The sequence below is a fragment of the Panthera pardus genome, unplaced genomic scaffold (genome assembly GCF_024362965.1).
Source record: "Panthera pardus isolate Hobbes unplaced genomic scaffold, ASM2436296v1 HiC_scaffold_2, whole genome shotgun sequence".
Taxonomy (NCBI): Eukaryota; Metazoa; Chordata; class Mammalia; order Carnivora; family Felidae; genus Panthera; species Panthera pardus.
This window is the reverse complement of record NW_026526765.1, coordinates 41,276,626-41,300,587: the sequence shown is the minus strand read 5'-3', so window position 1 is coordinate 41,300,587 and position 23,962 is coordinate 41,276,626. Positions and strand designations below refer to the sequence as shown.

General features: G+C 43.9%; 1 protein-coding gene across 5 annotated transcripts in view; it reads left to right on the top strand.

Annotated features, from left to right (window-relative positions):
* The window catches only part of HTR4 (5-hydroxytryptamine receptor 4), a 174,447-nt gene that overhangs the window by 81,523 nt on the left and 68,962 nt on the right, over positions 1-23,962 (top strand). For all 5 annotated transcript variants that reach the window (XM_053907008.1, XM_019464362.2, XM_053907007.1 and 2 more), the window contains exons 3-4: positions 14,057-14,182; positions 15,431-15,631. In XM_053907008.1, the coding sequence (XP_053762983.1) occupies positions 14,057-14,182; positions 15,431-15,631 (327 nt within the window). The remainder of the gene's footprint in view (positions 1-14,056; positions 14,183-15,430; positions 15,632-23,962) is intronic.

Here is a 23,962-nt window from a genome sequence, read left to right as displayed (position 1 = left end):
TCAGCTCAGGTCACGATCTCGCGGTCCGTGAGTTCGAGCCCCACGTCGGGCTCTGGGCTGATGGCTCAGAGCCTGGAGCCTGCTTCCGATTCTGTGTCTCCCTCTCTCTCTGTCCCTCCCCCACTCATGCGCTGTCTCTCTCTGTCTCAAAAATAAATAAACGTTAAAAAAAATTTTTAAAAATAAAATAAAAGCTCTGTCAGCCTTCAGAGTATGTGGGAAAGGCTTCTGATATTCTCTGGGGAAACTAACTATTGGTAGTCTGCATATGATGTCAACAATTATATAAGTTGCAACTCAAAGAAATGATTGGTGACCCTAGTACAACTGACTCAGAGAGTGGTTTAGATAAGATTAAGTAGAAATACTGAGTTGAAGAAAGAAAAACAAAACAAAACACACCTCTATGTTGATTGCTAGGGTTTGAGCATCTTTCAGGCAAGGGTTAACTTGCACATTTTTTTTTTTACTTGTTTAATATATTTATTAACATAGTTTATTGTTATAATTTATTATTATTATAATGTAATACTTTATTGTGCTAGGGGCTACGGATATCAAAATGACTAAGACAGTATGGTTGAGATGACAGTAAATAATTAAAATATAGTGTGACAAAAGCTATGATATGGAAGCATAGGTGCTGTAAAACATACAGGAAGAGGAAGTTCTTGGAGCTTCCCAGAAAATAGGATGTTTAACAGAGTCCCAAAGGACATGAAGGAGCTTGCCAGGTAAAGAGGGGGAGGGAGAGAAAGGGGCTTAACAAGTGTGTCCCACTTCCTTGAGTGGGCATGTGAGCACTTCTCTGTGGTAGAGTTGGTTATGGAACAGTGTCAGAAATCGAGGCGGAGAGCTCAGTAGGGCCCGGGTTAAATCAGGTCACGTTTGGTATTTTACCAACATGGCAATGGAGGAGGACATTATGGTATTTTGGACCGACAGGGGGAGATGAGTTCGTTCCTTCTGGAAAAAAACCAAAGCGAAACAGTTTCACTTCAGTGCTGCGAATGGTTGGGAAGAGAAAGAGTCAAGGCAGATGACCAATTAAAAGGTGACTCATTCATTCACTCATTCATTCATCCAATCATTCATTCATTCATCCATTCATTCATCTTTTTGAGTACTTGTATGTGCCAAGCACTGCTTTAGGCACTAGAAACACATCAGTGAACATAACAGACCATGTTCCTGCTTTCAGTGGGTTTACATTCAAGACAGTCTAGTGTGTAGGAGGGCATGCTGGCTAACAGCTATGGAAACCGATCACGCAAGGCAGGGGAATAGAAAGTGAGAGAGAGGTCCTGTGCCAAATTTGGTGGCCTGGAAAGTCATCTCCTCAGAGGTAAATCTGAATGGAGACTTGAATGAAGAAGTGAGTAGTTTCGATCCGAGAGATCCAGCTGGAGGCAGCACCAAATGAGAGACCCTGAGAGGGGAGCCCCAGTTGGCTCCTTTTGGGAATGACGAGGAAGACGTTACAGCTGGAGCAGCATGGGAAAAGGAGAATGTGGTAAAGGCTGAGATCATAGGACAGCCAACAGCCAGCTTTGTGGAGCCATTTAGGCCACGGTAAGGGTTCTGGGTGTTAACTGTGAGTGTGATTAGGGAAGTGACACATTCCAACCTAAGCATTTTACAGAGCTCACTCTGTCTACTGGGTGAAGAGTGGGGTGTATTACAGAAAACAATGGAAGCGGGAACACCAGTTGTAGGCCTTTGCCATCATCCAGGTGAGGCATGAGGTGGTTTCAACTAGGCTGGTGATGGTCTAAAGAACGGGGAAAGGGTCAGAAGCAGAGGACGTTTTTTAAGGTAGAGCTACTCGGATTTGTTGATGTATGTGAGACATGAGAAGAAGAGGCTTCCCAAGAATCACTTTAAGATGGTTGGCCCAAGAATGGACAAAGAGGCTGCTTATTGAGATGGGAAGCAGGGTTGAGGTGAGGGAAATGAAGAGTTGAATTTTAGAGGTGTTGAACTGAAGCTGTCTTATAGGCTGATGACCGAAGGCAAAGTAGGCAGTAGGATGTGAACGGCGGTAGAAATCTCTGCAGAGACAACAGAAAGACCCTCATTAGGGTATTGACAGTGGACTAGAGAGGAGTGAAGAGATTTACAAGGTACTCAGAGTAGGTAGAAGCTTAGGGAAAGGAGGAACAATGACGTAAGATGCCGGACTTCTGGCGTGGTCAGGTAGAATGATGCTTTTTCCCACTTAGTGAAAAACTCCAGAGGAATGCAGGACTCCCAGTTAAATAGGTTTCTTTTAGGAGGTTCTTATAGATCTTAAGGACCCCCTGCCCTGTTCTTCTTTAGACCAAACTCATTTCCGGTTCCAGAAGAACAGGGGCCATCTAACTAGTTTCATAAAGGACCAAGATAAATAGTTTTAGCTTTTGCAGTCCATACAGTTTCCATCATAATTATTCAACTCTGCCTTTGCCGTGGAAAGCAGCCACAGAAGATACAAAAGTGATTGAGTGTGAGCGTGTCCCAGTGAAATTTTACTCACAAATACAGGCAGTGGGCTGGATTTGGCCCTCTGGCCATTGTTTGGTTACCTCTGTAGGAGAACAACCCCAAGCAATTTCTTCTTTCACCTGAGCAGAAAATTTTTACACTGTCAGAGCAGGGGTGAGAAGAGAAATCATAATACTTAGCAACAGCAAGCCTAGACCCTGGCAAAATATGTAGAGCTGAATCCATCAGCAACTGGGCCCAGTGACAGGGGCCAGATGTAGCAGAGGGATAGGGAGCAGGTTGTTATCAGAGTATGGGAAATTCCACTTTTCCTTGGACTCTTATCCTTGGGGTAAATGATTGACTACGGGGAGACGCCTCATGTGGCCCACAGTTTTTTTTTTTTCCCCTGGGCTGGATTTCTTAGAAGCACAAGAATAATTTCAAGGCAATGACCAGCCAAATCCTGAAAACATAACACTTGTCTTGTTCCAAAGGAACACAGGTCTGTACCCGGTGAGCATTATGTACCCTAAACAACTGTGGGCAAAGAGGTGTTTGCAAAACAAACCAGAGACCCTACCCTGAATTTGCCTATAGACAAAAAATATGTCATAAAACAATTATCTCTTACACTGTTTGCTCAGTTCTAACTTTGGAAGATGTAGTCTCGTTGTTGTTTTTTTAAGTTTATTTATTTATTTTGAGAGAGAGGGCATGCACGCTTGGAGGAGGAGCAGAGAGAGAGGGAGAGAAAGAATCCCAGGCAGGCTCTGCATTGACAACGCAGAGCCTGACGCGGGACTCGATCTTATGAACCGTGAGATCCTGGCCTGAGCTGAAATCAAGAGTTGGATGCTTAACCGACTGAGCCACCCAGCCGCCCCAGAAGAATGGATTTTCTTTTTAAAAAATTTTTTTTAACATTTTTATTTATTTTTGAGACAGAGAGAGACAGAGCATGAATGGGAGAGGGGCAGAGAGAGAGGGAGACACAGAACTCGAAGCAGGCTCCAGGCTCTAAGCTGTCAGCCCAGAGCCCGACGCGGGGCTCGAACTCACGGATTGCGAGATCGTGACCTGAGCTGAAGTCGGACGCTTAACCGACTGAGCCACCCAGCCGCCCCAGAAGAATGGATTTTCCTAAAGTGAGACTCGCCCCTAAGGTGTAATTTACTGGCATTATCACTTAGCATTTTATTTCCAAAAAGCCCTGGTAGTTAACATACTGTACCGCAGCGAGAATCTTCCCAAATATAGATCTCACTTTGTCACATGGGTCCTGGCTTGGCTTTGCATTCAGGCTTGGCCTCAGATAACAGTGTCTTCGATCCTGATATCTTTTGAATTCCTTGCAGCTTTGAACTCCCATTATACTCTCTACAGACAGAGCCTCGTTAGGCTTTGAAGTTTTTCTCATGCCCCGTATGTGTAATCTCTGAGGCTCTTGAAAAGCCTGTTAAAAGCTTGCCACTAGAATTCTCCACGAGTTTGTGTTTGAAAAATACCTAACCTTCATCAGCTGTGCATCAAACACCGGCACCACCCTCCCACCCTCAAAAACAACGAGAAACAAGGTTTTTTAGGAATTGCATAGAAGCTCTATTTTGAGTAATTTTCTTCCTGTAAAGATGTTGTGATCCCTACCATTTTCTGTAGCCAGCGTATTTTCACAAAGCATATGAAGCTGTCATCATCAGCGTGTTGGATATCAAGTTTGTAGACTACACGTAAAAATTAATCACGTCTTTTTTTTTTTTTTTTTTTTTTAAAGGAATGTTATTCAATCTCAAACGAGCACGTTTGAAATTTAGTGGGGAAAGCACTGGGCTTGGAATCAGAATGTGTAGGTTTAAGTCCCAGGTGCCCCACCTGATAGTTGTAGGAGCTTACGTTTCCCAGATACGCTGAGCACCGGTCCCTTCAGAAAGAAGACATCGTGATATTAGATTACGTGGTACTTGAGGCGATGAAATGAGACAGCGGGGAAAACCTCCCTGGTGCATTGTTTGCCATATAGTAGGTGCTCGATAAAGCCACGTCAGAATCTCCCCACTTCCAAGTAGGAAGTTCCAAATGTAGGAGCGAAAGAAAGTGATTTGCAGTGGAGGGATGAGGGCTGGGGTAGAGGGCATCCTGTCCAATGCTCTGCTTCGGTGGCCTCCAAAGTGTGGTCCCCAGACCGGCAGCACCAGCATCACCTAGGATCTTGTTAGAAATGTACGGAATTAGAAACTATGTGGGTGGATCCGGAAATCCAAGCCAAGCTTTGATATTCCCTGGTGATTCTGGAGCACCACTGCTCTGATGCTCTTATCATGGAACGGTTTTATATGAATTACCTTATTTAGTTTTTTCTGGAAAAAAAAAAGGTTTTGTAAGGGAAAAATCATACTTAAAAAAAAAAAAAAGCTGACTGGAAGACCTGAAAACTTACCATTAAGAACCCAAAGTCACATAAAACAAATAAGAAATAGTCCCCCAGCGTATTTGAAAATATAGGATTCCAAGTAAGGATAACACCTAGAACATATCTAGAATGTGGAAAGGAACTAAGACCACGTGAATAGAATAGAGACATTCAACAGAGGCTACAGCAAGGGGGTTGGCCATCACTACTCTCAGTCTGCAAAGACTCAAAGTCAGGCAAGAGAGCAGAAAAGAGTATAGTGAAAACAGTGGGGCTTCAGCTCTGATCGGAGGTTGTTGGCATAGGGAAGCAAGAGGTGAACTGCAAAGAAGTGAGGGGCTCTCATGTAATTGGTTTGGGGGTCATATTTGCCTTTCGGTGGTTGGTCTTCAGGTGGAAGCAGGTAGGAGGGAAGAAAGAGAGCCATTGAATAAGTCCCGACCTTTCTGGACTGGTTGCTGCAAATATTGGCAGTAAGAGTTTTCCTGTTACATAGGATCTGGCCATCGTTTGTACATTAGGCCGTCAAGAAACCCAGGACAAAACCGCGCACGTATTTAAAGGAAATGACGTAAGCTTTGGCAAGGTTACAATTACGATGTTTCTGAAGTTATTGGTATAGAGGAAAACAGTTAACATTCCCAGGGACTCTGCTATTTCCATTTTACCTAAAAAGGCGTTTAAACATTAATTTACATGAACTATTATCAGTGCAAATATTATCTGAGCTTAAGTCTCCTGTGTGTACTCCAAGTGCCATGGATTTTGTTCATGGCAACTAATAAAGGTAATGAAGACAGTACACACACAACATAATTAGTTGTGAAAATGATGTATACTGTCAAAGGAAAAACTGCAGTGGAGAAAATTAAACAGAGAAGGATGACTTTTTCAAGGCTTTGCTATTGGGGAGAGAAACCAGGATGCAGTCTGAACTCAGTTTCACTGAAGCAGAGAACAGGAGAGGTTTCCAGGAGTAGAGTGGGGGTGGGAATCATACATAGGCCATCTGTGTTTGCTATTTGGCCTTACACAAAGGAAACAGGGGGGAGTTTTAGAATTTGGAGCAATGTGTCCATTGGAGTTAGGCTCCTACCCTCTCACAGAAACTGGGAGATAGGGACTCTGTCTTCCTTAATGATAACATTTCAAAGGGATGGCTACTAGGTCCGTGAGAAAGACAGCCCTGGCTTGTAAAACTGGAAGGAGGCTTTTAAAGATATTTGTATCCCAAAAGGCCAGAGACACAATCTACACTTACAAGTTTTCTGAAGTAAATGCTCTAAGATCACACCTGTCAGAACGGCTAGTATCAAAAAGACAAGAAGTCACAAGTGCTGGTGAGCTTGTGGGGAAAAAAGGAACCCTTGTGTTGATGGCAGTGGAAATTAGTGCAGCCACTATTCAAAACAGTATGGAGGATCCTCAAAAAATTGCAAATACAAATGCCGTATGATCCAGTAACTTCATGTCTGGGTATTTATCCGAAGAAAGTGACCACACTAATTCAAAAAGATACATGTACCTCTCTGTTTATTGCAACATTAGTTACAGGAGCCAAGATACAGAAGCACCCCAAGCTCCCCAAGGATACGTGAATGGATTAAAAAAAGATGTGGGATATGTACAATGGAATATTACTCAGCCATAAAAAAGTATAAAACATTGCCATTTGTGACAACATGGATAGACCTACAAGGTATAATGAAGTACGTCAGACAGAGCAAGACACACACCGTACGATTTCATTTGTATGCGGGATCTAAAGTACCAGACAGAGGAACAAAAAATCGCGAATCAGAAAACAGACTCAGAAGTACAGAGAACAAACTGGTAGTTGCCAGGGTCGGGGGATGGGTGAAATAAGAGAAGAGTATCAAGAGGCACAGACTTCCAGTCATGAAATAAATAAGCCACAGGGATATAAAGTACAGCATAAGGAATATAGTCAATAATACTGTAATAAGTTCGTGTGGTAACAGGTTGAAACTACTCTTATGGTGGTGAGCATTTCGTAATGCGTATAAATGTTGAATCACTATGTGCTACCCCTAAAACTAATATAATAGTGTATGTTAACTATATTTTGATTTTAATAACTTTTTAAATGTTTATTTTTAAGAGAGAGAGAGAGAGACAGAGCGAGAGTGGGGGAGGGGCAGAGAGAGAGGCACAGAATCCGAAGCAGGCTCCAGGCTCTGAGCTCTCAGCACAGAGCCCGAGACGGGGCTCGAACTCATGAACCACGAGAGCATGACCTGAGCTGAAGTCAGACGCTTAACCAACTGAGCCACCCAGACACCCCTCCATTTATTTATTTGCTTATTTATTTATATGCTTATTTATGTTTATTTATTTCTGAGACAGAGACAGAGCATGAATCGGGGAGGGGCAGAGAGAGAGGGAGACACAGGATCTGAAGCAGGCTCCAGCCTCCAAGCTGTCAGCACAGAGCTCGACAGGCTCGAACTCATGAACTATGAGAGCATGAACAGAGCCAAAGTTGGACGCTTAACCGACTGAGCCACCCAGACACCCCAAGACACCCCTCAATTAAAAAAATAATAAAGCAAATGCTGAAAGAAAAGGGAAGCCAGAACCTAGAGTTAGGGAGAAGTCTATCTAAAGTTTAGTCAAGCCGAACAGAAGGGTATTGACCATCGTGGTCAATACCCAGTCTTTTCTCTTTATTGAGAACACCAGGAACCTTACGGTTAAGGTTATTACAATTCACACCAGAAAAACAATCCAATTTTAGTCAGGGTCTCTCTTTTAAGTCAGAGTACCTTGGCACCCTTTGTGCCGACCTTTGGCAAGAAAATAAATCCTGTCTTCTCTTCTCTCTCACCATCCAGAGGACCGTGCAGCGGTGGACAGGATGGGGGAAGGAAGCCTTGAATCGGGAGTATTTTGAACTTCCGGGGCTCCTGTGTGGATGTGCTATGTGTATTTACATGAAACATGTCCCCCTTGTGACCGGGACTTACAAGGAATGGGACAGTTGGCACATTCTCCAGAGATCATGGATCTGGTGATGGAGCCTTCTTATCAAACAGAGTTTGATTGGAAAATTCAATACATAAAAAGAAACAGAAGAACTTCTCGAGTTGCCCTGCCTCCTTGGCTCCCCCCTCATTCCCAGAAGTGGCTCTGTGGTATTGCCGGGAGCTATCGAGGGGACACTTCTTTTTTTCCACCGGATGTTTTCTTCGCTCTTGGCTTCCACAATACCATACTCGCCTGAGGTTCCTCAGAAATCCCTGGGCATTTTTCTCATTCTCCTCTGCTGGTTCCTTCTTCTCTCCTGCATGACTCAGTAGTGGAGTTCATCAAGCCCCTGGCCCTCTTCTTGGGTGATTTCATCCCTCCCCTGAGATCTAAATCCCACCAAATGCTGAAAATCCCAAGTATATATCTCCTTCTCAGCCATCTCTTCTGAACTCCAGACACACATATCCAATTGCCTCCTCGACACATTCACTTGAACGTCTTAAAAAAATTTTTCTTAAGTCATCTCTATACCCACCGTGGAGCTTGAACTCACAACCCTGAGATCAAGAGTCTCAGGCTCTTCTGAGTGAGCCAACCGCGCGTCCCTTCATTTAAATGTCTTATAGGCATCTCACACAACATGTTTTTCTCATCTCATTAAATTCCTATCTCATTACTGAGATAAGCAATTCAGAAATGTAATTTCCATTTCTTCTTATCCATCCATCGATCTGTTGTTCTTACCTATCCCTTTACTTCCCAAATATACCTTTATTCCACCCACTGCCACGACCTTACTCCAAGCCATTGCCGTCACTGACCTGAGCTTTGCAAGGGCCCCTGACAGGTTCACTGACTTTCTCTCACATTCACATCCGCAGGGCTACTTTTCCGCTTAAATCACTTCACTGCATTCTCATGTATTGTCTAATAGAACATAAGCTTCTCGGCAGTGCATACAAAGTCCAAGCGGTGTTCAGAGCCCCCCCCCCCCCCCCCGATTCTTTATTCCTTGCTCATTCCCCTCTGATGGTAAACGCAAAATATCTTTCCTGTCCTGGGACCTTTGCATTTGCTCTCCTGGCTCCTCTAACTCATGGATCCTCTGCACGTATCACAGTTCAGCTAAACATCCCTCCCCGTGTTCCCTGATTACCTAGCTTCCCTCTAATCCAGTTGCTCTCCATCCACCATCGTGTCAATGCCCTTGATAGTTTTACTACCCTGAGTGTGATTCATGAACCACCAGCATGAGCATCACCGATGCTCCTCATGAGCCTAGGAGCTTGTGAGAAATGCAGAGCCCCAGCCCCCACCCCAGATGAAAAGAATCAGAATTTGCATTTTAACAAGATCCCCAGCAGATGCACATGAACATTTTAAGTTTGAGAGTGTCACTTTGAGGTACTGATCGCCAATTATATTTCTTTAGCTGTGCACTTGCTTGGTTTTTTTTCATCAATAGTGTGAACTCTGTGAATGTAGGGTCTCTGTCACTTTCTTTACTGCTGCATCCCCGTGCATAGCACAATGCTTGGCATATGGGTGGCAGTCAATACATATTTGATCAACGAGAGTTTTAATCTAACTTCCTTAACGGATCCATGAAGAAACTGAGGCTCAGAGAAGCTACACAGCTGTTACTAACATGGCCAGTGCAAAAAAAAAAGAGATAAGTATTCTTGACTCCTAAGAAAGTATAGTGTGTGTGTGTGTGTGTGTGTGTGTGTGTGTGTGTGTGTGTGTGAAACCTTGAAACCAACTGTTCTCGGTGATGTGACAAACAAACCTAAAATTTCCTTAGGCTATTATCCCTCTGCAGGCTTCTGATACTAATAACTCACAATGATTACTTATTGATATTTTACTTTATCATTTATCATCCTTTTTCACATGCACTGACCTATGTGGAAAATTTGCCCAGAATTACTGACCCAGGTTTTCTTTTATCAAGAGCTGAGAAAATGGTACACAGAGCCAACAAGTGTGTGGTGTTTCTTTATCAATAGATCAAGAGATCACTGAAAGAAGCAAAAGAGAAGAGAAAGCAAAATTTATCACAAGCATAAGTGTCAAAGAACCAATTTAGTGGAGTGGACTGCTCTTTGGCCAGATGAGAAGAGAAGTACCTGGTAGTGGTTGACAGGGAGTGGTTGGAGGAAGTCCAAGGTAACCCAGCGATCTAACGTGGATTTTGCTAGGTGGTTCCTGATTTATCTTAATTACCACTGGACTTACATTTAGTTCAGTGGACAGTTCTGCTTAATTGGAAAAGCTCCTTCCATTGTTAAATTGTGCTTGTCATTCAAAGTTGAGTTTAAAGCTTAGTTATTTCTGGCTCCTAACTGGTGTGCCACAAGTGAACCATAACATTGACTTGGGAATCTCTGACCCTGATATTCCCATTTGATTTGAAATGTACATTCTCTGGTGCCAGAGGTATTCACCACATACCCTCAATCTGGTCTTTCCTCCTATAAGAGGAAAGGCAGTATAGAGGAGATGGCTCTAATGACAAGGATGTGGTTGATGGAGAATCCGTGTTCTAAGAATAGGTTCAGATCACTGTCCATAGATAAGAGAGTGATCTAAAATCAGCCAGACCAATCTGCCTCCAACGCAGGAGCCCGATTCGGTATCCTCTCTGTGGTCATCCATATAAACTTTCTTTATTGCGATAAAGTGTGCATAACCTAAAATTTGCCATTAATATATAAAATAACCATTTTAAATGTATAACCCAGTGACAGTAAGAACATTCACAATGGTGCACAACCATCACCACTATCCATTTCTAGAATTTTTTCCTCTTCCTCACAGAAACTCTGTACTGCTCATTCCTTGCTCCTTCGTGTCCCTGGTAACCACTATTGTGTTCTGTCTCTATGAATTTGCCTGTTCTAGGCTCTTCTTATAAGCGGAATCATACAATATTTGTCTTTCTGTCGGAATTATTTCATATTTCACTAAGTATAATGTTTTCAAGGTTTATGTCCATTGTAGCATGTTTCAGACCTTCATTTCTTTTCATGGCTGATTAGTATTCCGTAGTATGTGTATACCACATTTTGTTCATCCATTTATCTGTTGATGGACACTTGGGTCATTTCTACCTTTTTACTACTGTGAATAGTGTTGCTGTAAACATAGGTAGAAAAGTATTTATGTCCCTGCTTTCAATTCTTTGGGGGTATATACCTGGGAGTTGAATTACTGACTCCCCTGGTCATTCTATGTTTAGCCTTTTGAGAAACTTCTGCAAAAATTTATTTTGGGACACTGCTTTCCACAGTGAAGGCAATGTTTTACAATTCCACCAGGATGCGCAAGGGTTCCGATGTCTCCACGTGGTTATCGACACGTGTTATTTTTCTGTTTTGTTTTATTTTATAATAGCCATCTTAACAGGTGTGCAGTGGTATTTTATTGACATCTAGGTATTCTTAAACATTTCCTGAGCCAAGGAGTTCAAAACAACACCAGGAAGCTGTTGAGGATCATTCTTAGTTGTTAGGAAGTTCTACTACCCGTTACTAAATGTTACCTTTCTCTTGGCAGTGATTCCCCACCTTGGTTGCACATCTGAATCCCTTGAGAGCTTTTAAAAATTCCAATATTTAGGCCACAAAGCCCAGACCAGTTAAATCAGTGTCTTTGAGATTGGAGTCCATGCATCAGCACTTTTTAAAGCTCCTTAGGTGATTTCAGTATGTAACTAAAGTTGAGAACCACTGCTTACAACCCGATCACTGGTCCCACTTGATTCCACAAGCCTGCAGGGCAGAAAGTATGACAACCCTATCACAGAGCATTCTGTGACAACCCTTATTATATAGCCAGCCCTTCACCCCCTCTGGCAGTCCTGTCCTCCTGTCCCTCCTAGATTTTTTTTTTTTTTTTTTTTTGCCATAGCGTGTATTAGAGCCTGACACTTTATATATTTTCTTGTTTAGCTATTCATTGTCTGTTCTCTGGCTTATCTGCTTCCGCAAGGTATACAACAATGCCTAATGCAGAGTAGGTGCTCAGAAAATGCTGTTGAATGAATGAATGCGGGAATCTACTCTCATTTCAGATGGCAGTGCTTCAAGATAGTTAAAAATAGCTTTTGTGTCTTATCTCTGGGTCTTTTCTTCTCTAGGCAAAATCTTCTTTGTACCTTCAATCAGTCTTCAAAGACGTTGAAGCCTAAACCTCACCATTATGAATGCAGTATGTTTTTTCTTTCACTTAGTTAGCTTAACATAACTGAGCACTTCCTATGTACTACACATACCTGTATGCACATATTCTAGATCAGACGCTGTGCTAGAATCTGGGAGTTGCAGTGAAAAAAGCGGAACAAAGTCATTGTGTTGAGGATGGGCCACAGGAATCAACAACAGAAGTCATTTCGGATAACAAGTGGTTCACAGAAACTGCAAAATGTTTGTTGGTTGTGGCACATTCAACAGGGCCTCACTTGAATCTGAGATGTGAGTGACAAGAAGAAGCCAGCCCCGAAGAAGCGTTCCAGGAGGAAGGCAGAGAGCAAGGGCAGAGGCTGTGCGGGGAGAACATGTTTCCGAAGGGCTCTCAGTCAGAGCCTCTGAGAAGAACAAGGGGAAATCCCACTCTCACCTCCTTTGTTGGCCACTTTACTTGCCGTAACATGGCCTGAGATCAGATTAGCTTGGGGTAGCCATATTACCCTGTGGAAGTCTTTTTCCTCCTGAATCACATCTCCCCCGTTCAATACTTGTAACCTGTCGATAGTTGGAATTTGGATGTGGAAGGGTGGTTTAGATGAACATAACTTGAATTTCTTTTTATGAACCTTAGCCACGATGACTTCAATCAGTCAACACAAACACTTGTCAGCAGAGTGAAGGAGCTTGCTGGCTCTTCAGCCACTATAATACTGGTTCCTTATTCCAGTTGGCACCTTGTCTTCCATGCCAGGCCTAATGGAAAACAATTTGGGGACGAGGCCAGAGCTAGGATCTGGTGGGTTGTTGCCATCTGGGGCCAACAGCCATCTTGGTTTTCAGTTAGAGTAGCTCAGTCAAGACAGCTGTTTCTTGCTGCTTGGGACCCTGTGTTTCCAGGCTCACAGGACAAGCAGCCTCTCCTAGGCCAGACACTAACATACTTTGACAATTCAGTTCTCCACTCTGGGCCTCAGTTTCTCCGTGTTGAAATGTAGGGTTTGGCACTGAGAGTTTTGAGACCCTTTGAAACGTGATTAAAAGAGAAAATTTTATTACTACTCTATTAAAAGCAGAAACCTTTTTTCTGTAGCTTTTTAATAACCTACGGATGTTATGCTTTTATTGATGAAGACACTTGCTTCCAAGTTAATAAAACAAAATGCCGAGTTTACGATAGGAGGGCAGGGTTCACAGGACCAATTCAGATGCTGGAATTGACAAGAACACAAATGTGAGCTATTCAATCGGGCACCAAAAGAAATGTGATTCAGGGCAGTTGAAAGGAGTCCCTGAGCCTATTGATTGGCTGTTATCTTTCCAGTGGAGCTCACAGAATCTGAGATCAGTTTATTCAGGTCCACTTTTTGCTAGAACAGCCTTCAAGCCATGACCTCTCCCCACAATAGCCCACTTCTACAGGGCAGCTTCTGCATGGGCAGGGGTGGGGTCCTGGAGACAGGGTGGCCTCGTGTTCATGCAGACCCTGCTTCCACTTACTGTCATTCATTCATCCAACACCAACTTTCCTTCATCCGACAACTGTGAGTGATGCACTGAGATTGAACTGATCGGTGGATAAAACAGGCAGGCTCTCCGCCTGGTGGAGCTTACCTCCTGGCTGGGGAGGTGTGCACGACAGGAATCAACCAAATAAGGCTTCTGAGCACAGGCTGAGTGAGGTAAGTGCTCTGAAGGAACGTCACAAGCTCTCTGGCAGAGAGTAACTGCGTAATGGCAGGGTAGTTACTTCACCTCTCTGAGCTGCCGCCTCCTCATTATGTAGGAGGTTAAGTAGGATAATATGTAAAGTGACGAGTACAGACACTGGCATATACCAGGTGTATATAGTAAATATGGATTACGGCTGCTGATGGTGAAGCTACCTTCCTGAAGATAAGTGAGGAAAAAATTAATTTTCTTCCTTGTGTCTCAGAGTTTCCTTCAATTCTGTGTGTGTGTGTGTGTGTGTGTGTGTGTGTGTGTGCATGCGTGTGTCTTCCAGTTCCAAGGAGGGTTTTGGGTCGGTGGAGAAGGTCGTGCTGCTCACGTTTCTCTCGGCGGTTATCCTGATGGCCATCCTGGGGAACCTGCTGGTGATGGTGGCTGTGTGCAGGGACAGGCAGCTCAGGTGAGTAGCAGGAGGAAACCGGAGGAGGCTCTCCCTGGAGAGCTGGGGTCTGAACTATGATTCCCATTACAATTCAAATTATGAGAGGGAAATGATGTTGGTAAAACAGAGCAGGGAAGAGATCACACGTGATTTCCCCATGATGACATAGCCGGTGTAAGCACTTACACGGATCTCCGTCCCGTCTTTTTTTCCTGTGTTCAGCTTTGGGAGGGGTTGGGGGGAGGTGTTTGGTAACAGTTGTGATCACTATAAATGTACAATTGTTGAGAGCATATCTAGTCTAACCTCCCCACTGGTTCAGAGAGGGGTGCGTGCTCAGTGACTGATCTGGATTTAGACCTGTATCTTCTGCTCTTTCCACTTCATCAGTCTCAACCCAGCTGCAGTTAAAGTCACCTGAAGACCTTTTGAAAATTGCTAGTGTGTAGCATAAGTATGTCCCATGCAGTGTCTGGAACATACTTATAGTAAATAGTTATTCATTGTTTACCTGAAATTGACATTTAACTCGGAGGCCTATTTTATAACTCGGAGGTCATATTTTATCTGACAATCCTTGTGGGGGTGGGGGAGGGTTTAACCACCCAAAGTCTCTGAACTAATTGATCTGGGGAGAGACCTGGGCATCAATATTTATAAAAACTCACCCGGTGATTCTGGTGTTGAGCCTGGGTCGAGAGCCACCAGGCCATAAAATGGGATAAAAGATACAATCCTGGCTCACCTACGGCCTTCCTCTCTAAGCAAGGCATGCACTAATCCACTTACAATGCAAAGGAAATGTAAAAGCGCGGTTCTGGCCCATGTCACAAATGTGAGGCACACAGCAGTCAGTCTAAGCGTGGAAAACAGTGGAATTTGACACCATTTGTGAGGAGGGTGCCTTGGGAGGGTTCCCTGAGAATAACCAAACAAGGCCTGAAGGGAAGGGCAGGTGGGGAGAGAGAGAAGCCTGTGTAGAGGCCATGCTTCATGCACCAGGGCTCAAATCAGGCCAGTGTGGCCGCAGGGAAGAAGATGAGAAGGATTTGGGTGCAGGAGGTCAGGGGTGGCTGGACCACACACGCTGCATGACAGAGGGGGGAAGGGAATTTCACAGAATTCATTGCATGTCTGACTTTTCTTTCCTCTGTCTCTCTCCCTTCTTTCTTTGTTTCCCTCTCCTCTTTTTTCTGTCCTGCCCCTTTCTCCCACCTTTTCCTTTGTCTCTCCCCCTGCCTTCTTCCTTATACATTCTTCTCACAGGAAGATAAAGACCAATTATTTCATCGTATCCCTCGCCTTTGCGGATCTGCTGGTCTCGGTGCTGGTGATGCCCTTTGGTGCCATCGAGCTGGTTCAGGACATCTGGATTTATGGGGAGATGTTTTGCCTGGTCCGGACATCGCTAGACGTCCTGCTCACGACGGCGTCGATTTTTCACCTGTGCTGCATTTCTCTGGACAGGTGAGGACAGAGCAGTGTGACAGCAGAGCTCCGAGCTGGGGACAAGGACCTGATTGGCTATGGGGCCACGCCTTTCTTCCTTTCCCTAATTCATCAAAAGTGATGAATCTCAGAGAGATAAGTTCTGGGTACTCACTGATTCCCCCACTCTCCAGTCTTTGCAGAGGGCTCCCTTTCAGTCAGGCCCTCCCTAAGGTCCTGCAGACACAGAGGTGGTTAAGGCCCAGAACCGGCCTGTAGGAAGTTCACGATCTAGAGAGTGACAAGTTTTGGCAATCAGTTTACGGTAGAGCTCTAAATTTATACTGATGGCACGAACAAACTCTGAGGGAGCAGGAAGTAATATGCCTTCCCCAATAGGCAGCTAGGGTGGTTCAGAAGGATAGTTTGATGTTCTGACATGACCTCCTCTCCCAAAATGTGTCCGCATCAGAATTTTATATGCATATTTAGGTATGTGCATGCAACTGTGGAGAATCTTTTCCAGAAAGTTAAAGATGATTTTAAAATCCCCAGTAATGATTCGTTTGGGGGACGCACGGCTAGCATTTAATTCCTTTGCATAATTTTATTCTTTTGCTTCACATTTGACTTCAGGAGGCCTGACGATTTCCATCGTGGCCTTATTTATTTGAGGTGTACGTTAATCAGTGGTATTTGGACTTTTTATTTTCCAATTCCTGCCCGTTTGTATTCAGTCATAAAAGCAGAATGCAGTCTAAAGGTCAGACGATTACAGGATCGCAAACCGCCATCACAGTACTCGTATAGTAGGGTTAGTTCCCAAATTCTGATAACACATGCCAGTAATATGTTACCAGAATTCCCATGGGACAAGCCTTTCCTATCTCCGGAGGAGTCCAACAGACCCAGTCATTCTTCCAGTCTAGAGATAGGTCACTGTTTCTTTAACTGGGGGACAGGAAAAGCATTTGACTAAAATTAGAGATTGTGATGTGTCTAAAATATGTCTTTAAACACTCAAATAAGAGTCTGTCCAGAGAATTTCTGACACTGGGGAAGGTCCTGAGGGCCTGAAACCAGCTGCGGGAACAGTGGATTCATCTCCTGTCCCATGGGATGGTGCTTATTGATTGGAATGGCAGGTGTAATGGCCTGCTCTATTTAAATTGTGCGAATTCTTTCTCTCTCTTGCTGTACCAGGAACATAGAGTCGAATGTGCTTAAATTAAATGCACGTCTAATGAGACTCTCTCGCTACAGATAGCGACATTGGTAAAACTGAACTGTTGGTTGACGAGCAGACCCAAAGCACGTCATGGTTTGAAACTTGTGTTCATCTGCTTGTTCGCAGCAGTCCGACTTCAGTACATGAAACACTTTAAGCCAGTCACTATATACTGTATGAAAGTTCACATGAGAAGAAATAAAATATAAGGGGGTAGAAAATACATGGAAGTCTTGAGGGGTAGCCCACATGGGGTCATTGCCAAATTGAGTGCTGAGACTGAAAGTATCATATGGACTTGGAGGGGGCAGAGCTGAGGTAATCGTGGCACCTGGAGGTAACCTTGAGTTTTGGGTAAAAGCAAGGGGAAGAAAATGAGCTGAGTAGGGAGTGTAGATTGGGGGGACATATAGAATCATCTTCCTAGTGTGGAAAATTGACTCGGAGCAGCCCTGAGAAGGGGGCTGAAGGTTCCCTAGGAAGATTTGGCTTCAGAGTTCCAGATGAACTATCAGGGGCTTTAGAAATCATGGAATTTTCCCCGCGGAGGCGGGCATTCATTGTCTCGAAGCAGTATGGTCTGGTCATGAAGAACCATCTGCTTTAGAACTGAAGAGGGTGAGATTCAAACCCCCGCTCTGCCAGTGTTTAGCTCTGAGGATGGTCTTAAGTTATTAAGCTTTTCTGAGTCTCTGTCTTCTCGTCTCTAAAATTGGGGGCAACAGCACCTGTTCTTTAGGATTGAGTTAGATAGTTCGGCGGAGGCATTGCGTTGGCCCAGCTTGGCACAGTACACAGTGCTGGTGGATGTTCATTTCAGTTTCCTGCAACTGTCCATGCACCCTCCATGGGTAAGATTTTTCTTACCGAACTTGGACCTCATCAGTGAATAGCTGCTCCAGCCGCTGCATCATCCAGAAATCAGGTAGTTACGCTACATGCGGTCTTTCCTTATCCCCTGCGTTTAATCAATAAGTCCTACTGATTTTCTTTCCTAAACAGATCCTACTGTTTCTCTCCAACTTTTATCATGCTGGCCCAGACTAATGCCATCTCTTGCATAAGCCGCTTCAGCAGCCTCCTAATTGTTCTCCCCACATCTACTTTATCTTCCTCCAATCTGCTCACGTCTTATAAGATCTCATAGCCAGAGTCATGGTTAAAACCCTTCAATGGCTATGCAGTGCACTGAAGATCGAGACCAGACTCCTGGGCCCGTAGGGTTTTGTGCCATCTGTTTCCTGTCTGTGTCCCCAACCTCCCTTGATGCCCTTCACCAGCCTTACTCCCGGGGCTGCAAGCTGTCTTTGCCTTCTTTCTGTCTCCAGTGCTCTGGGCCCAGCCATCCCAGGGCCTTGGCTCCTCCCTGTACCTGGAAACTCCTTTGCCCCCTCCTCTCTTGTGTATCTTTCAGACTTAGGCTCAATCCTTGCCTCCTTCTGGAAGCTCTCCCTGACCCCATCAAACTGATTCTTCTTTGTAAAAGTTAGTGCAGTGGTGATTAAAATCTATCGTGTATTTTTTTTTGCGTTTATACTCTTTTATTAAAGTATAATTAACATGCTGTGTTATATTACTTTCATGTGTACACATAATGCTTCAACAATTCTATGTATTATTTAATGCTCACTGTGATAAGTATAGTGACCATCTGTCACCACACGACGTTATTACAATCTTATTGGCTGTATTCCCTATGCTGTACTTTTCATCTCTGTGATTTATTCATTTTGTCACTGGAAGTTTTTACCTCTTATTCCTCTCTATCTATTTCACCCATTCCCCCCACCTCCCCTCAGGCAACCCCAGTTTGCTCTCTGTATTTAAGAATGGGGGCGTGCCTCTTTTATTTTCCTTTGCTCATTTGTTTCTTATAGAACACATTCGAGTGGAATCATATGTCTCTATCACCCCCGAGAGGAGAAAGTGCAAAGATATGAGTAAGGAGGGGCACCTGGGTGGCTAGGTCGGTGAAGCGTCCGTCTTCGGCTCAGGTCACGATCTCATGGCTCATGGGTTTGAGCCCCGCATCGGGCTCTGCACGGGCAGCATGGAGCCTGCTTGGGATTCTCTCTCTCTTTCTCTCTCTCTCTCTGTCCCTCCCCTGCTCGCACGCTCTCTCTCTCTCAAAACATAAACATTAAAAAAAAAAAAGATATGAGTAAGGACAATGTCCTCGCCCTCATGGAACTTACCTTTTAATGGGGAAACTAGCAATTAACCAATAAGAGCAACCAACCTACTGATGTAGGCACTTGGTAAACGCTGTTCAACAAATGGAGTGTTCAGTGTACCCTGTTTTTGAGGGAATTCTCTCAAAACTTTTTGGCTGCCATTAGTTCCATTTCCTTCTCGGATAGTGGACATCAAAACCTCTGATACCATAAATAAGATGGAGTCAGATGGTTTCATTTGGCCGGTTTTCCTCAGGGAGCCTGGGAAGGTTGCCAATTGTTTCTAGCATCTCCTGTCCCAAGAATGATATTCTCATTGGGATGGAAGTTTCACCCTGAACATGACAACACTACATCTTAGTCTGGAAGTGTAAGCTTTTATTTATCAGTTAGCTTCTGTTTTTGCTCTGTCCAACCTGACCGTTGGGCTGGGCCAGAGCACAGGGGGAGCTTGTCAGTGGGGTGCAGTGCCCATTGTTCATCATGTGATTCCTGTTAAGATGTTTGTCTTTGTTTCTGGAGCTACCATGACTCTACAGGGATTAGTGATCTCCGGTCATGCTTCCCAGGCAAAAACGCTCACTGTGATTCTTAATTCCTCCCGGATGGCAGACCCTTGGATCAAAGCAAGAAGCAGGACTCCATTAATATTATAAAATGCTTTTTCCCAACTACAGTGCTCCATCCACTGTGCTTCCTGGTGCTTTGAGAATTGAATCCAATTAATGAAAGCTTATTGCCTCATTAGAAGTAATTTCCAAAGCATAATTAAGCTACATGCATCATATAGTATGTATGGGTCATGGGAGACCAGAAAAGTGGATTAAAAGCACTATAGTACAGTTGACTATTTTGAATCAAAGGTTCTGTGGTGAATGAAAACCAACTAAGTATCTGTGATAGAGTACTGAGTTTTAATCTGGCCACTAAAACCCATCAGAAATAGTTATGTGTGTTGCCCTAGAAAGATATCACTGCTGTGTTAATTGGGGGGGAAAGCAAGTGTCAGATTTCAATGTTTAGAATAATTCTACTTTTGTAAAATAAATATAGAGGTATTATATTTAGGTATAGGTGAGTGAGTGAGTGAGTGAGTGAGTGAGTGAGTGAGTGACAGAGAGAGAATATGAATGAAATTGCATCAAACTATTAACAACGGTTATATGGAGGGTAGTTGAAAATGGTCCTGGCTAGACTAGGTGACCAGATAGATCGGGGTTGGGAGCCATCACTTTTACTAACCTCTAAAATGTATGTTTGAAACTTGAATCTTCCCTGTGCTAGAAACTGACACTTCTTGAGCGCAGAAGTATCCAGGATCGCCTTTGGCCAAAAGTGCTCCTAGACCAGCACATTCTCCAGTCACTGAAAACATTCTAACTTTAGTGTTAGGAGTTCCCTCTGAGATCTGAGCGAGGCAGAGAGCGCAGAAGTCTTTCTGACCAACGTGTTCTCTCTGCTTTCTCACAAAATGCCCTGGATTCTCCCCCCTTTGGAGCCCTGGCTGTCTCCTGTCAGCAGATCCTTTCTCCCACTCACTCCCATATTCGTCTTCCTTGGTCCCACCACCCTCATTCATGACCTTGTGTCTCATCCATTTCAACAGTCTCTTTTCTAATCATCGCAGTTTCTTTTTAATTTTTAATGTTTATTTTTGAAAGAGAGAGAGAGAGAGAGAGCTAGCAGGTGAGGGGCAGAGAGAGAAGGAGACAAACACTCTGAAGCAGGCTCCAGACTCTGAACTCTTGTCAGCACAGAGCCTGTCGCAGGGCTTGAATCACGAACCATGAGATGGTGACCTGAGCCGAAGCATAACGCTTAACTCACTGAGCAACCCAGGCGCCACCCTCCCCATCACAGTTTTTAATGAGCATGACAATAATACCTGAGCATTGTGAAAAAAAAGTGCCTCTGGCTTATGAGTAGAACATAAAAATGTCTCTCTTCTCCCTCTGCACCTCCACAGCTATATACCCTAGAGGTTACCACTGTACACAGTAGCTGTCTGCAAATTCCAGTCATTTGATATGCAAGAAGCAGACTTCTGTGAATATATTTTTAGTTTGCTCAAATGGCTTTATATTTAAAATAAGCTTTTGAAAAGGGCTTTCCCAGTATCCCAATGAATTGCCTGAATGTAGTGTTTTGACCAGCTCACTTCTCAGATGATATGTTAGTAAGATCTTTTTCAGCAACACATGATGGAAAATAAATTGATTGGTTGAATCAGCTGAAAAGTCTGACCTTAGACATGGCCGTCTACAGGGTTTGACAATGCCATTGAGGCTCACTCTCTCCTTCTGTCTCTGTCTCTCTCTCCTCCTTGACTCTATCTTTTCTTTTTTCTTCTCTTTCTCTTCCATCTCTGTCAGTCTCCCTCTCTGCCTCTGTCCATCTCTGTATATCTGTCTTTTGTGTCCCTTTGCTGTTTTCTTGTTGGATTGAGTCTCAGGCTGGGCTTAGACCAGTGAGTCTTAAACCATCCTGATGAACTTGTGAATCCACAGGAGGAGAAGCCTAAATGCTCTTTCTCATGGAAGAATTTTGGCTGGCTTTGCTTGAGTCACTCTTTCATTGACCATTCACACATTATGGTGGCTGGGCAGAGGTGAGGCACCATGACAGCTTTACCAAAGGTGTATGGCGTGGGAGAATGGCAGTTCCTTCTGGAAGAAGGATGTTGGGCAGACAAGAATAGCAGACATCAACTTCTCTTAGGCTGCCCAAGGGACCTTCAGATCTCTTTATTGAGCCTCCACAACAAGACAAAGGTTTGCCCTTCCCAACTCTTCTTGTATTAGGCCAAACATCCCTAGATCCTTCCACTGGCTTCATATGCCATACTTTTTAGACTTGTAACCATTCTGATCCCCTTCCCCCAATCCATGCTATACTTTGTCCTGTATTTGGCATCAAATGCAATTCCCCTTGAAATGGTTCACTTCACTGAGGATGCCATTCTCTATGGGATTGCAAGATGTCCTCACTGACATGTTCGACCAAATTGCCTACCCTTTCTCTTGGCAACACAAGAACTTGATGTATATTATCTGCAAAACTCTTCCGACGATTTGTCAGTCACAGATTTTCTTTTAAAACAGGTTTACTTGTTAAACATATGATTCTGACTCAAAGGTTGCGTATTTCATCCTGTGCCAGAGATAAGCGTGTCTGCGTTTCTTAATGATCTCCCTGCGGCACCACTCAGTTTTGTAATGTATACCTAAAAGGTGTCTGTCATTGTGAACTTGTGTCACACAGTTACATCTGTTTTCCCAATGGGATTGAAATGTGTTTCTGAAAGGAAGGCGTACTGTTTCCCTTTCTCACATACGCTTTGAGGCTAAGTTCATACTTTGTACATAATGGTAATACTTGTTGAGTTGAATCTCATGCTACGGGATATGAACTCTTATTTTTATATTCATTTCATTAAATATGCATTGAGTACTTAACTAATTGCCAGGAGCTGAGCAGAGCAGTGGAAGTGCAGAGGTGAACAACCAGAGAAAGCTCTGAATCACAGAGCTTTTAGTCTAGTGGGGAACAGGTAGTAAATAGGTAATTATAATGAAATCGGTGGCCATTGAAGTCAAATAAGGAGAAGTCAAAGAAGCTATTGGAGCATGTGGCCTCCAAAGCAGTGTAAGCACTGGGAGGAAGTAACAGGGAAGCTGGGATCTGTGGATTATGCAAATGTCAGTAGGTAAAGGGGAAGAAGAGGAGGCATCTCCTGGAAGGAAGGTTCGAGAAAATGGCATGTGCAAAGCCCCGAATTTTTTTCAGTGATACCTTATCAACCACAGGCTAAATTCTTCCCTTGTCTTTCAGTGCTTTTCCCAGCGTGTCCTTGGTCTGTTTTTTCTAACTCAGCTCCAACCCATGAGTGATCTGTTATTCATAGCCTGAGTCTGATATGTTTCCTCATAACCCCATGTTCTGCCTTGCCTCGAGTTCCTTTTCTTTTCCCGATGAACACTCACCCTTCAGTATTCTGACAGAATGTGTCACTGTCTCTACCCACTGGCCAGGCTTCATTCCCCATGATTTGTTGTTTCTTCTGAGTGCCCATAGAATGTTAAATATAAGCATAGCAGTGGGGCGCCTGGATGGCTCAGTCAGTTAAGCGTCCAACTTCGGCTCAGGTCATGATCTCGTGGTTTGAGAGTTCAAGCCTCGTGTCGGGCTCTGTGCTGACAGCTCAGAGCCTGGAGCCTGCTTCGGATTCTATAATTTATAATAATAAATAAAACGTTAAAAAAATTAAAAAATGTATAAGCATAGCAGTTATCATCCATCTTGTTTTTAAAATTTTTAATGTTTTTTTTATTTTTTATTTTTAATTTTTGTGAGAGAGAGAAAGCGCACATGCGCACACAAGCAGGGGAGGGGCAGAGAGAGAGGGGACGCAGAATCTGAAGCAGGCTCCAGGCTCCACGTTGTCAGCACGGAGCCCGACGCAGGGCTTGAACCCACGCATCGTGAGATCGTGACCCAAGCTGAAGTCGGATGCTGAACCGACTGAGCCACCCAGGTGCCCCAGTTATCACTCATCTTAATCATTGGTTTATCTCCTTCTCATCCTGGATGATAAGCTCCTTGAGAGTCAGCCTCAAGGCAAATGAGAGTTCACCTGTCCTCGTGCTATTCTGATTGGTCCAAGGCAGCTGCTCCAGGCACATTTAGCTGATGCTCCGAGATGTGACTTGTGGTTGCTTGGTCTGACTTTGGTGTTCATTTTTCTACCCTTCTCAAATAGCCAGTATAGCAAGTAGTTAAGAATGACGCCCGGGGTGCTAGACTGCCTGGATTCAATCCCAGCTTGACCGGTTACCAATTGTGTAATCTTGAGAAGTTATTTAAATTTTCTGGGTTTTACCTTCTCAGCTCTAACATTGTGTTAATAGTAACTTCCTTTTGGAGTTCGTGAAGAATATAACTGAGTGCATGCAGGAGAACATAAATCAG